Below are 14,315 nucleotides of genomic sequence, written 5' to 3'. Positions count from 1 at the left end.
TAGAGGTCCGTGTATTGTGTGACGGCAGTGCATGTTAAAAACCATAGGTGGCCGAAATTATCGGCAGCCATCCACTACGGCGTCCTCATAGCCTCATTCGCTTAGGGACGTTAAACCCTCCAAACCAAACCTAACCAGTCTTTATCTTACTGTTGTGTACTCGGCCCAGTGAGCCCATCGACCACTCTCTACACCGTGTGCTTCGAGTTGGGCACTTTTGGTGCGCGATTTATTTGGCATGCCATCTCTAATTGTCGCTCCACCGCTTTAACGCCGCATTTGTGTTCTCCCTCATTAATCGTGTCAATTTTCTCCTCCTTCCGCATTCCGTAGTGGCCACATGATCGCGGATGCCCCGGCGCAAACGCGGGCAGCGCGAAGCCATGGAAGTTGCGTGAACAGCTAGCGCTAGATGTAGAAAAGAAACAGCCTACTCCGAACACTGGCATGCTTTGACGCCAAAGTCTCTGGCAAGTCTGCAATGGAATAATAGAACCCTATTGGCATTCATGCGACAACATTTGCTCACACATCCTATATGTATTACGAGCAGTCGGTTCAAGTCTGCATGTAGTCCATGCTGTTTGACAGCATTCTGTACGTATATGAGACGTTATTCACAAATAAGAAGGTTGCGGAATTCCCGTTTTCAACTTAACGCCTCGCCAGCCTTGCAGATAATGGCCTCTGTTTTGTTTGTTGCAATCAAAGTGAAGTAAATTGATTTCTCATTCTTCTTGCTCTTGCAGTCTGGATGCCAACAAAACACAGATGATCTCCTCGTCGGTACCATCAGAAACATACTGTGGAATTCCGGAAACATAATCAATGACGTCTGCATACTGATTCCGTGCTTTGGCCGGATAATATCTGCCATCTTTCCGTTCCTTAGTTACGGAAAGCTATTCACATGCATCCACGAGTCCGTGCAGAGAGTAGTCGAGCTCCGCAAGAAACAAGCACCAGGCGTAGCGGACATCGTTCAGCTAATGGTCGAAGCCCAGAAAAACGCCAATGAAGCTAGTGGCACCGAAAATAGGACTGCAACATGGCTGCCTAATGGCGCGATGTCCAAGGCGAGCTTTATCAGGGATACGCACATTGTGTCCAATTGTTTCCTCTTCATGGCGGCTGGCTACGAGACCACTGCAAGTACACTAGCTTTCGTTCTCTACGAGCTGGCCAAACACCCAGACGAGCAACGCAGACTTCATCAAGAGATAATGTCTGCCATTCCCAACAAAGAAGCGATCACCTACGAAGACCTGCAGGAACTGAAGCGCCTCGACGCAGTTATTCGCGAATGTCTGCGCCTGTACCCACCTCTGGTGCTGGTCACGGCGCGTATCTGCCCCAAAGATACGCACCTGGCAAACGGACACGTCATTCCACGTGGCTCACACATTGTCCTGCCGACGTGGAACGTTCTGCATGATCCTCACTTATGGTCTGACCCGTATAATTTTGATCCGAACAGATTTAGTGAGAGTCTGGATAGGGACCACCTAGCCGCCTCTGGTGTCGCCTTCGGCTTAGGACCCCGTGAATGCATCGGCAAGCGCTTCGCGCTGCTCGAACTCAAGGCTGTCCTATCGAAACTCCTCAAAAAGTTCAAGTTCAGTGTTTGTGGCGAGACGCAAACAAAAATGAAATTCAAGGTTCCTCTCATGAACATGTTTCCGCAGCGTGAGATAGTGTTGCACGTTGAGGCTCGTGAGCCTGGGAGAGGGTGACGTATAGACATATGGACAGGAGGCACAAATAAATGGTCGATACGATCGTTGACCTGTGAACCAAGTTGTTAACTCCCTAGATTGCAATTTTAATCACTGCTGACGGAGGAAGATTCCTTCAGGAGTCAAAATATGCCTCTCTAAATCAAACCATTCTTCAGATTTTTACTGTCAACTAGTCACCCTCTCTGACCTCCTAATTTATCAGATCATATCGAAGGGGGAATGCAAATCATTCATCATCATAATTTCTTAGCCCTTAATAATAAATAATAATAATTTTTTTCTTTTCTCATTCCAATACAAATGTGGGCCTGTCAAAGCCTTAGAAGGCTTGAGTGGCAGCGCCCGGCAGTAGACGGCACAAAACTCATGCACCGAGCACACAAACAAAAACAAAAAAGGGGGGGGGGTGAGAAAACTAAAATGAATTAGAAAAGTGCGGACGCAAAGACCCCTGCGAGGGTTATTATATAATGGGGGAAGATCGAAATAACATTAGACATAATAGGTCAAAACGGTAAAAAATTCGTTCCTTGGCAGGACACAAGTGACAGAAGAATATATATATATATATATATATATATATATATATATATATATATATATATATATATATATATATATATATATATATATATATATATATATATAAAATACAAGGGCTGTGAAGAAAACGTTTAAAACAAAAATAAAACGCGAGGGCAGGAATTACTCACATTAGGATTTCAACTATGATGAAAACGTTTGCCGTAATTACAAATTATAGCGTTAAATTACAATGCATTCAGGCATTGAATTCCATTCTTCAACGGCAAGAGGGAGAAATAACTGGTTAAATGCCTTAGAGGAGCCAAGACAAATAATCTCATAAGCATCATTGAGCTTTTCTTGTGTTTTCCTTTTTGTGTGTTGCATTATAGAAGTGCGTAATATAAATATCAGGAATTTCTGCAGCGATAGCTGTTATCCGCCTGTTTGAGGCTTGCACATCGTAGCCGTACGACGTCGTCGCTGCCGGTGTAACCAGTGAGTGCGTTAATGACATCCACCCACCGCCTAATGGGTTGTTGGTGGATGTCACCTTATGTCCCAGTCAACCTCGGTGGCATAAGACTAGATGTGGCTGTGTTTCGAACAACCGCCTGCCAGTTCAGGGATGCATCACTTGACAGTAATATGTGCAATATAAGATATAATTCCTATCGCAATATAAGATAACTGTATCTTTTCTACCTAAAAATATCCCCAAAATTAAACGCCTAAACAGCTAGCACTGAATTACTCGTTACATAGTCGTAACCGTCCTGTGAGCTTTTTTTTTTACTGAGTCAGAATCTGCTCATAGAAGCGCACTACCCTTAGAGGAACCAGAACTGAAGTCTTGACCATTTTTTTGTATTTGCGCGTATTTATAGATTGCGACTTCATGAGGAGTAACAAGCTCACCCATACTCATTAAACTTACTGCTTTCATACAGTGTGCTATATCACTAGCGGTCTGTGCTCGTTTGTCCACGCCCTTTATATGTATCTAAATATTTTAAGTTCATATAGTGGCTTAGTGGGCCGAGGTGCTCGGGCCAGTTGAATGGACAGCACTGCTGTTATTGATTCCAGCTGGGCTAGCAAAAAGATGAAGAATAATGGTAGAGGCCTTCGTTGTCTTCATACATACTGCCATTCTTTAGTGCTGGAAGTGATGGAAGAACAATATTCGATCATGATTTCGGAGAAGAGCTTTTGAACAAGGCGGCCACTCGGCGTGGCCCTTTTTTTGCATAAAGACTTGGAGTATGCGAAAGCGCTTTGCAAATTGCAATGTTAGTGCAATAACCAAGCATTTTAATGCTATAACCAAGCGCTCCTTAATGCAAAATGGCATGTTAAATCCTTAAAATTTTGTGCACCGACGTTCTGACACAATCTTAGCTTACCTACTGAATACAGCCCTTTTTTGTGCCTGAATAGTATTAATACACTTGAAAAGTCTTGTGTATTTCACTTATTTGTTTTCTGTGTGCAAGCGAAGCCTGGTTTTATGTCATGTTTGTTGCTACGCCGTGATCACGTTTCATGCAATGTGTGAGCCTCCTTATCTTTGCTTTGTTCTGGAAAACATTGGATGTTTGTTTGATTTGTACATGTTCAATTTATTTTTACCCCTGCACTGTACTGCAAACTGTACAAGGAAGCTGAGGCCTCGTCAGGCGCTACAGGCCTTTTGCCTCAGCTTCCTTTTTCTTCGTAAGGAATAAAGTCTTTAAAGTTGGAAAAAAAAGCGTCTGTGATAGAACATACATGAGATGTTCCCTTGAATATGAATTGCTTCCAGCGGAGACTGATTTGAATAAAAGTTATTTTTCTAAGTAGTCCGACTGACTTTGATTCCTAATTCAGAGCGCAAGAAAATATATTCAGGTGAATTCCTCCTGGAAATCAGTTTGTCATAGCAACAACACGAGTGTGCATTCAATAATGCAGTATGATACATTTGCTTCTAACTAGATATTAGAAGGCATAAATATATCTAGAAAAGCTTTAATTTGTTTTGAGTGGTATTCCGGTTTTTTTCCTTGAGTGAGGTGACCGGATAGGTGGAAATTTTTTGCAGGTTTTGCCCCCTGCTTATTTTCGCACAAGGCGTTTTACTTGAGAGAGGCTTGGATGAGAGACTGCTGAGGTTAACTGTAAAACACCTTGCTGTGCGACTTGGCACATACATAGATCTCTAGGAAAACGTTGCAAGTTGCGCAAGTCGTGTCGTCCCTTCCTATTAACGCGAAAGCGTTAAAGGACCTGTCCACCAGAAAATCAGATGGTGGGGTTGTCGGCGTTGTGAGCGAGCAACCTACGAGGCAGATGAGCCATCTAGGTCACGTGATCTTGTGGAGCTATCACAACGTGCCAAGCATGGCAGGAGGCAGTTAAAGGATTGCTCGCTCGCAAAGAGAAACCTGGGTATAGAAGGCCTGCCGTTGGGAGCACTTGTCACCGCAGGGCAGTGGCGCATCGCCTAACCGCTGCACCATTGCGCCTCCTATGAGCTACGAGGACTCGCAGGGATCTATGAATGTAAAACAGAGAATGACATTCTGATATCTGAAAATTAACCTATTACGCTTTTGCGTTATATCTTTAAGGCGGAGCCTAAGTGTCCCCTCTGATCTTTTTTTTTGCGCTTCATCTTGAGTTAATTGCCAGTCCTTTCAACTTCACGCATGCCAGAGGCACCATTACCACCAGCATTTCCCGGTACTTCGCGATGCAGAGGACTCCACGCTGTCTCCTCTATTCCTCACATTTAGTGTTGCAGCGAATTCAGATCCGCTCTTCGACACTACCGCCTTTCGGCAGCGTTCGCCAGTGGCCACATTGCCTGCGAATGAGCTCCCGACGGTAAATACCAGTCGAGCGCCCATTCGCCGAACACCCAGTTGGGCAAAGATATTTCTCACGGCGAGTCCGCAGCATGTTTCGATCGCCACAGATCTTTCACAGACACATGAGGGTGCATGTAAGTAAAGCGTTGTCTTCTTCTGTGGGACTCTGTGGCCCCTTTTATCCATTTAAACTTCGCGTGCTGTATTCTAGTCAGTCGGGTGCGCACAGGTGCAGTGCAAGTGCGCTTGACCGAACTGTTGCTGGCGAGATGCGGCTGAACTGAGCTTACAAGTGCACAGTGGTCTTTGTGATCATAGCCAGTTTTGGTGCTACATGTGCTACCGGGCTCAGCTGCTTCTTTTTCTTGTGGCAGTAAGTACGCTCGGCCTTCCTCACTGCTTTGGCAGATTGAGGCTCCATTGCACTCGCCCGCTCTTCGTTTCCTTTAGCGCTGCATTCAGCCACATCTCTTCCACAATCTTGTCGGACTACATGAATCTCTCGCTGGCAGCGTACGCGAGCCTTTGAAATCATTTACTCATGCAGCTTCATTGCGACGCCAGAACGGTAGTACTACTGCCGCGGAGCATATTTAAGTTTAGGAAGAACTGATGAAAGGTGAAGAAACCGACGATGATTTAGAAGCTAGCCAATGCTGCGTAGCTCTTTCAAAGTTGATGGTGAGATGCCGTGCGGATGGCAGATTAGTATCAGAGATTGGCAAAGGAGCCTTCTCTCTTTGAGCCGGCGCCGATTCGAAATGATCTGAGGTATTTAGTAAAGGTAAGTTTGATTTTTTTTTGAGCTGGCCACAGCTTTTCCAAGAAATTTTCGAAGATTCCCGAACGGAACTGCTTCAGTTCGGCATAAGCTTCACCGCCGCTATGGCACGATCTTCGCTTTATTTGCCAATACTGAGAGCTTAATGCCTTTGATACGTAAAATTCTACTCTGCGCGACAGTTGAGACTATCGCAGACTAAAGAATTCTAAAAGCGAACACCTGTCATTAAAGGATCCTGTCACAGCCAAATATGTTTGGAGCTGTTTCTGACTAAAATATGAAGGACGAGAACTATAGTATGTTTTGCTACAGAATATTTCTGGAGGTGCACCTTGCGGCTTCATGAAAATTATTGCATCGATCTCTTAGGCAAACATCAAAAGGGCTTCGCGATAAAAAATATGCAACAAGGAGGAATGCCTGCTTTATATTTCTGTTATTTGGCTATATGACAACACTCTCCGTTTTTTAAAAGTGAGATTTTTACACGGACGCAAATTTCACTGATGGAATACTGAGAATGGCACTGGCGTGTTCTCAGAACAGTGCTGACGTAGACCCCTGCATTTAAAAAGGCACTTCTTCAAAATGGAGGCAACCTGCTCTGATATGTCGGACAAAAAAAAAGAGAGCTGAAAAAGAGCCACCTGACCCACTGTTTTGACTGACTGCAAGTCGCCGGGCACCTCATTTTATGCATCATATTTCTCCCTTGACGTTGGACACCGAAGGCCCGTGAAAACAGTGGTCTGTCGAAAAGCATTAACTCCGGCGGTGGCTATCACAGATGGTCGAATACAAAAATCAAATATCCTGATAATCGTGTCTTCTTGGCGGCGCAGCTAAACTCTGCCCCGTAGCACGGCTTAGTTTTTGAGTACCAATACTCGAATCAGCGTGTTGTGAAAGAAAAGTGTACAGGCTGCTGCGACAAGAGCCGGTTGCGCCGTAGAAAGAACTAATGTTCGGACTCCTCAGCGCACTGTTAACGTCGTTGCATCAGAATAACAGTGTGATGAGCTGAGTGGCAAGTTTGCTTAAACCGGTATCAATTCTTTAGTTTGCTGTTATTTTTCGAAACCCTAGGACACACCAAGGTTCAGCTGATATTTTATGCCTGATACTTTTCACAGCACTCCGAAGTGGCTGTGCTCTATGCGCGAGGAGTTTTTACGAGTTATGGGAAAATCTGCTTCTTTGCACGGCTGATGTTGCAATGTTAAGCGAATAATTTCGAACGACGCTTTAAGGTGATTCCGGAAATGTGGGATTCTGAAATTGGCAGCTGCACGTGAGGCTTCCTATCTTTATTGGAGATTGTAGTTATCTCTATATGTTTATATGTGCTGACAATGTTTCCGAAAACGAAGGAAGAGTGAAAGGATAGTGATGCAAAAAAACAGTATTTGCCAGTATTCAGAAACAACGGTCACAGGTCATAGCATAGTTGTGCCTTGTCACCGGAGGCGAGGTGAAGAACAAGACATTTCTTGCGGCGACTAAATACGTGACCGCCCTAGGTAGAGCCAATCAGATTGTTTAACATCGAATAAAAAATGCTTCCTTTAATCATGCGAAAAATGAGGCATTCTGTTTAGTATTGTATTCTTTGAGACACTCCAGTTATAAACAAGGTCTCGCTGCACAAATGAGATAAGATAACCAGATGGCTAGTTTCACTGAGTATGCAAATACTTTTTCTATTGCCTTGATGTCAGTATACCTGCTAGAGACCAGTTTGATATCCAATGAATTACCAGCAAGCGCAAGTGCAGAAAACAATCGTGGAGGGCTGGTAGGGCAACGCTATGACTTCGCTCTAATTACGTGCAAGAGGGCATGGGAATGGCCAGATCATTACCCGAGGAAGCACGCGGCATGGGCGGGAAGTCGATGGATGTTTCCAACTGCACGTTTTCGCTCCATTTTGGCCAGTAACATGTACACAGGTGTGAGCACAACTGTCGTTCTACCAACACTTAGAGGACACGTGACTCCTTGCCTCAGCGCCGCATTTGCTTATCAAGCGTCGGTCTGCCTTGCCAACTGGGTGCTTCTGGAAGAAAGTGCAGAAAGCAGAAACACAACTGAAGTAGTTGTACGTGCATCTTATGGAACGGTACCTGTTTGCAACCTATCCATTACGCATGCCACGTTTACAGTACCAAATCAGATGGCGGAGATATCCGGCACTACAAAGAAGAAAGTTTACTGACAGGATTGCCTTTCGGCGTTTCAAATACGAACCTGTACTGCGCAGTTGAAGACCTCCTTAAGAAATAAGCTTCTGATTGCTGCGTGCTATGGTGCCATCATAAGGAATTCTCATCCTTCTGAAGGAATTAAGTTAGATGTCGTTCGGAACGCACTACTTCTCTACAATACAACCCTTGCTGAACGGATTTACAACAGATACAGAAACATTTGTGCCGATGTTTTAGAGCGTGTTGGCTTTAAGCGCGGCAAAGCTCTGCTGGTGCGAGCTTCCTTCATTTTTCATTTATACATTTTTGTATCTCTGTTCTTAGAGGAGTGACAAAAGGGCAGCTAATGCGCCAGCCAGCGACGATGGTTTTTCGGTTTGCTATAGTGCTTATCGGGGGGAAACAGGAACGCAGATCTGATTAGACAGGCACGCGTCGCCGATGGCCGAATAAATGGCAGCGGAAAGTAAACGAAGACATCGACGAAACACACAGACGAGGACGATGCTCGTCGTCCTCGTCTGTGTGTTTCTTCGATGTCTTCGTTTACTTTCCGCTGCTATTTATTCGATCATGCACCAACTAGCTCAACAATCCACCTTATTAGCCGATGGCCCTCGTGACTAATAATAATAGCGGCGGGCGGCATCGTTGCGTTTATCTCTTCTATTAACCTCTCTGCCGGCCGCTGCCTCCCTCCATTTTCTCCCCCTACTTTTTCCCTTCCTCAAGCCCTTCCATTCGTTATCTCATCTTTCCTGGCCGCTACGATTGGTTACCGTAGACGGGCTTCATCCATGCGAAGCCTCGAGGTGCGCTGCGTGTGACGTCTCATGTCGTAAGAAAGGGGACCGGATTCATCTACGGTCGCTATGATCTCAGCTTTTCTCCGTCAACACATGCTCATACAGAATCATTGCTGAAGTTGCACACGTGAACGCATCACAATTCTGCGCAAGATAGTTGACGCTTAATTAGGCATTCAGGCACCTGGTAATGAGCAATGCAACTCGAAGGAGCCACATATTCGACATAGCTCCTTTCATACCACATGCAGACTCTTTCATCCCTTAAACTAACAGATGAACTTTGGAATAACTTCTATGATTCACTTCGCTCATTGCTAATGGTGAGTGTTGTGCAGTTGCCTAATTCTATAATCTTTTTATCCGTTTAAGTGATTTGTGCTTTTTGCGCAGGATTTTTTTCTTCAGACAAGTTTATTTATTAAAAAGTGACACTTTTGCGCAGTTTTTTTAAACAAATTGTTTAGCAAGGCGGACATTACATACTTCATATGCATCAGTATTTCGACGATTAGTAAACATATATAACTAATAATCTTTTTATTTTTAATTTCAGAGGAAAAGTTACATGGCAAAATTGATGGCCGTCAACATCAGAGGTGAGTATTGTTTTTAAAGTTTCCTAATCGGCAACGAGGTTCGAAATAACGAACGTCCAAAATGCAAATTTGAAAGCTTCTCGAGTTGAAAACCTCAGCCGTCATGCAGGCATTTCTGAATCAGGGTGTAGAAGAGCCTTATGTGAAATTGCCGAAAGATATCTATAGGAACTGCACAGCTACCATAGTCTTTCCTAAAGTCACCAATAAAGGAGGTCGTCAGGCAGGGAGACACTATTTCGACAATAAAATGTTTACAGGAGGAGTCCCGAGGCCTGAATTGGGACCAGTGTGAAACATACGTTAACGGAGAAAACATTAATAATCTGCGATTCCCAGATGTCACGGCCTTCCTGAGTAACCAAGAAGATGAACTGCAAAGCATGATCAATGAGTTAGAGAGGCAGAGAAGAACGGTGGGTCTAAAAATTAACATGCAGAAAACCAAAGTGATGTTAAACAGTCAAGCGAGGAAACAGCAGTTCACAATTGGCAGCGAGGTGCTCGAAGGGGTAAGGGATTACGTCTACTTAGGGCAGGTAGTGACAGCTTATTCGGATGATGAGAGGGAAATAACTAGAAGGATAAGAAAGGGGTGGAGTGCATATGGCAGGTTCTCTCAAGTCATGAATGACAGTTTACCAATATCCCTCAAGAGCAAAGTGTAGAACAGCTGTATCTTACCGGTACTCACCTACGGGGCAGAAACGTGGAGGCTAACGAAAATGGTTCAGCTTAAGTAAAGGACAACGCAGCGAGTCATGGACAGAAAATTGATAGGTGTGACGTTAAGAGACCGGAAGCGGGCAGAGTGCGTAAGGGAACAAACGCGGCTTAACGACATCCTAGTCGAATTCAAGAGGAAGAGATGGGCTTGGGTGGGGCATGTAATGCGAAGACAAGATGACCGCTAGTCCTTGAGGGCGAAGGAATAGATTCCAAGAGAAGGCAAGCGTAGTAGGGGGCGACAGAAAGTTAGGTGGGTGGATAATATTAAGAAGTTCGCGGAGATACGGTGGGCGCAGCTGGCAAAGGACAGGGTTAATTTCAGGGACATTAGATTGGCCTTTGTCTTGCAGTGGGCGTGGAATCGCTGATGATGACAATGATGCCGAGTTGGCTATCCAGAATTGCCAATGGCATCGCTGTGCCTGGTTTTGTCGCCGAAACCAATTTAACTCCATCTACATCACCAAATAGCCAACAACGCCTGAATGTGGAGCATAAGAAGTGTTGTAGACGCCATTTTATAAATATTTAATGCGGGAAAGCCAAGTCGACGAGCTTCCAAATTATATTTTTCACGTTCAATACTTCGAACCAAGCCAACAAATGAAAAAATTTAAAAACCACCAAAATTTTGGGCAAAATTGAACCACAAGTAATATCTCCTTTTTTAGTATCGCGGCCGAACGTACAAGCATACTTATACATGACAAGGTTAAAACGTTCACGGCAGTTTTGCATAGGTGCTGATGAATTTGCTGGCCATCGCCGTTGTCATATGTATGGTAACATGGTGCGTTTCCCTTGGTCATTGCACATTGTGCAGTGCGCGAGGATATATATCGCAGTACTAACTCGAAATTAGCGTACACTTCAATGACTGTTGATTCCTAATCTCAGTGAGCTACGAAAAAGAGTGACGTTAGATACAAAGTTGTCACACCTGACGTGAATCTTTTTGATCTTAAAAAGAATAATGTGTATTTAAGTCACTTACGGAAACAAGAAGCTAAGGTAAAGGTCGTTTTGCATCGCCTCCTTCATTTTAGTGCTTGTGCGTGCATGACGTCTAGCTGAATTTTTTGCAGCTCGCCTTCTTCGTCTAGCTTTGTCGTGTATACTTCCTTGGGCTAGCGCACGCCACAGCCCCCATTCTTTGCCCGCGTGCCTCCTTCGTATTTTCTCCAAACCTCTGCTTCAAGTCACTTTGAAATAGAATCTAGTCACGTGCTCTACTGCCACCAGCGCACAAACCACCATAAAGAGTCAGGTCTGCAGTTTTCTTCGTCGCTTCTCACATGAATATTGCATTACAGAGAGCGGGCTTCTTGAATAAAACGCATATCTAAAAAACTACAGATATCTTTACACCAATGCTGTGCATTCGCTTGGGTGCAGCAAACTCGGTCTTTCAGAAACTAAGCGCAGACTCTGAGCCATAGTATTCATTCAAATAATAGCGAAATTAAAGAAGAGGCAAAGGCGAGAAAGAAGTGTCGTTTTTAAGGCAGCAACAACAATCCTCAAATGTATGAGGGTAACAACAACAACAACCGTGGGTATGTGCCATGGTTCTTTAGGCAACAACAAGTATCGCAGGTTGTAGCCTGCACTTACCTTAGGCCTGTCTTCATATTTTACTACAGGCGCTGCTCCTGGACAACGTCGAGCAAGCCGAAAATGGAATTAAGGCAAGTAGTTTAAAAACAGTTTATACAGCGCCTACGGCCGACACGTTTCTGATAGCTTTACGCTTTACGAAGCAACTGCCAAGCGGAGTGTCAATCGAATGCAAGCAATTGGTTGGTTCGCGCGTTTAGGTACGAGCCCAGGTATTGTAACGCATAAATCCCTATGGCGGACAGCGCAATGTAAGGTCGGACTATCTGAATTGTAGGTTTATAACATAAGAATTGCTGCCAGAGAGAAATCCTGATAATTCCAGCACTGGTCGTCGCTCGTTTTGTTTTTTTGTCACATTTGTCACATTTTTTCTTGTCCCGACCGGCTCCCCGCGGCTGCGGGTTGGCCGTGGGAGACAGCGCGTTTTTGGTTTTTATTTTTTCCTTTTTACCTTTCTCTCTCTCTATTTTCTAGTATTCTTTCCTTTGTGCCCATATTCTTTCCAACATTCGTTTGCTTCCTTTGTTCATGTGTCGCACATGTGTGCCAATGCGAACTCCTTAATTAAAGTGCAGTCTTGAGAAAGGACAGGCTCTGTCCGAAACGTCGACTCAAAATAAATCCATGGGTAAATGAAGCGTTTCACAACTTTTCACATATATATATATATATATATATATATATATATATATATATATATATATATATATATATATATATATATATATATATATATATATATATATATATATATATATATACATACATATACACATGCAAACTTGTGAAACGCTTCATAAATATATATATATATATATATATATATATATATATATATATATATATATATATATATATATATATATATATATATATATATATATATATAATTATGAAGGGAGCCAACAGTCACCGAAACCAAGGTGCACAGGGGAATGTATTTTAATTTTTTTTATGTGTAGTGCTGATCAGTGGGATATATCGCATAAAGAAAATAATTATAAAGCAGCAGAAAAATAATCATGCCGCCGTTTGAATCCGAACCCACGACCTCCGAATATCGCGTCCGATGCTCTACCAACTCAGCTATGGCGACGGCTGTCCAATCTGCTGCTCTCGTGGGTATTTATTCTTATTGGGTGTAAGAGGACCTTGAGAGTGTTCACCAGCGCCACCCTCGACCATAGCGGCGGACGTAGCACGTCCTGTATTACAGCGAGTGTGACGTGGAACGCCATCTAACGGCGAGGGCGGAAACTGTGCGAGAGCCCTCTTATGATACCTGTGGCATCAAGACTGCCAGAACCAAGACCCTCGTAAATCTAATAGCGAGGATATATATATATATATATATATGTATATATATATATATATATATATATATATATATATATATATATATATATATGGCGTGATTACACACACACACACATTGTGTGTGTGTGTGTGTGTGTGTGTGTGTGTGTGTGTGTGTGTGTGTGTGTGTGTGTGTGTGTGTGTGTGTGTGTGTGTGTGTGTGTGTGTGTGTGTGTGTGTGTGTGTGTGTGTGTGTGTGTGTGTGTGTGTGTGTGTGTGTGTGTGTGTGTGTGTGTGTGTGTGTGTGTGTGTGTGTGTGTGTGTGTGTGTGTGTGTGTGTGTGTGTGTGTGTGTGTGTGTGTGTCCCCGACAAAGCTTGCGAGCAGGTTATGTGCATGCGTACTGAAAAACGGCCCATAGCGCTCTCATGACACGCTCTATATTGTTGTTGTTGTTGTTGACCTCACACAATGGACGCTCTATATGGCGCGGATGGCCAGAAGAAAAGAAGAAATTGGCCACTGTGTTTCCTTTCCTTAGCTTCACGAAAGCTTAATGAGGATAATATGGCCGAAAATTTAATCATTATATTCCTCGGTCTTCTTTGAGTCGTCCCCCCATGGCATATTTTTAAAGAAAAATACGGTGGACTGCATCATTTGGGAAGTGCTCCACACAGTGGCATTGAACGCTGGAGAGAAAACATAAGCAACATAGCGGAGAAAGCTAAAAGTATACAGCGGCGCAAGCAAACAAGGACGACAAAACGCAATGTTATCGTCCTTGTCTTCTTGCGCTCTTGTTTCCTTTTAGCTATGTATCTGCACCAACCTGTTCAAACAAAAGTCTTGCTGATATGTTGCCGATAATGGACAAACTAACACGACACCTTTCCTATGGAGAAAATAATAAGAGCCGCCGTTTTCTCAAGCCCTTGGTTTCTATTCTAAGTTTTGGAAGATGAAAAAAGGCGGTTAGTATAGTTTAATAAAAATTTTAATCAAGCGTTAAGTTGTGAATACAGTTATGAAATGAATTTTGTTTACATTGTCAAACAAAGCATTTTGCTAAGAACCGCATTATTCCCGCACTGGCGTTAGTTCCCATCAATTTGGGGTTCTTAATATCTCCAGTGCCCTGCAGTGGGCGTAGTCGGGCTGA

At 43.6% G+C, this 14,315-nt stretch overlaps 1 protein-coding gene across 1 annotated transcript in view; it reads left to right on the top strand.

Moving 5' to 3' along the window:
- Positions 1-2,310, top strand: part of LOC144099484 (cytochrome P450 3A8-like) — a 56,813-nt gene extending 54,503 nt beyond the window's left edge. Inside the window, exon 5 of the mRNA XM_077632821.1 lies at positions 750-2,310. Within this exon, the coding sequence (XP_077488947.1) occupies positions 750-1,733 (984 nt within the window). The 3' untranslated portion in view covers positions 1,734-2,310. The remainder of the gene's footprint in view (positions 1-749) is intronic.
- Positions 2,311-14,315: the final 12,005 nt, after the last annotated feature.

Source organism: Amblyomma americanum, chromosome 7 (genome assembly GCF_052857255.1).
Source record: "Amblyomma americanum isolate KBUSLIRL-KWMA chromosome 7, ASM5285725v1, whole genome shotgun sequence".
Lineage (NCBI taxonomy): Eukaryota > Metazoa > Arthropoda > Arachnida > Ixodida > Ixodidae > Amblyomma > Amblyomma americanum.
The sequence above is the reverse complement of the archived record's forward strand: the minus strand, read 5'-3'. Positions and strand labels throughout refer to the sequence as shown.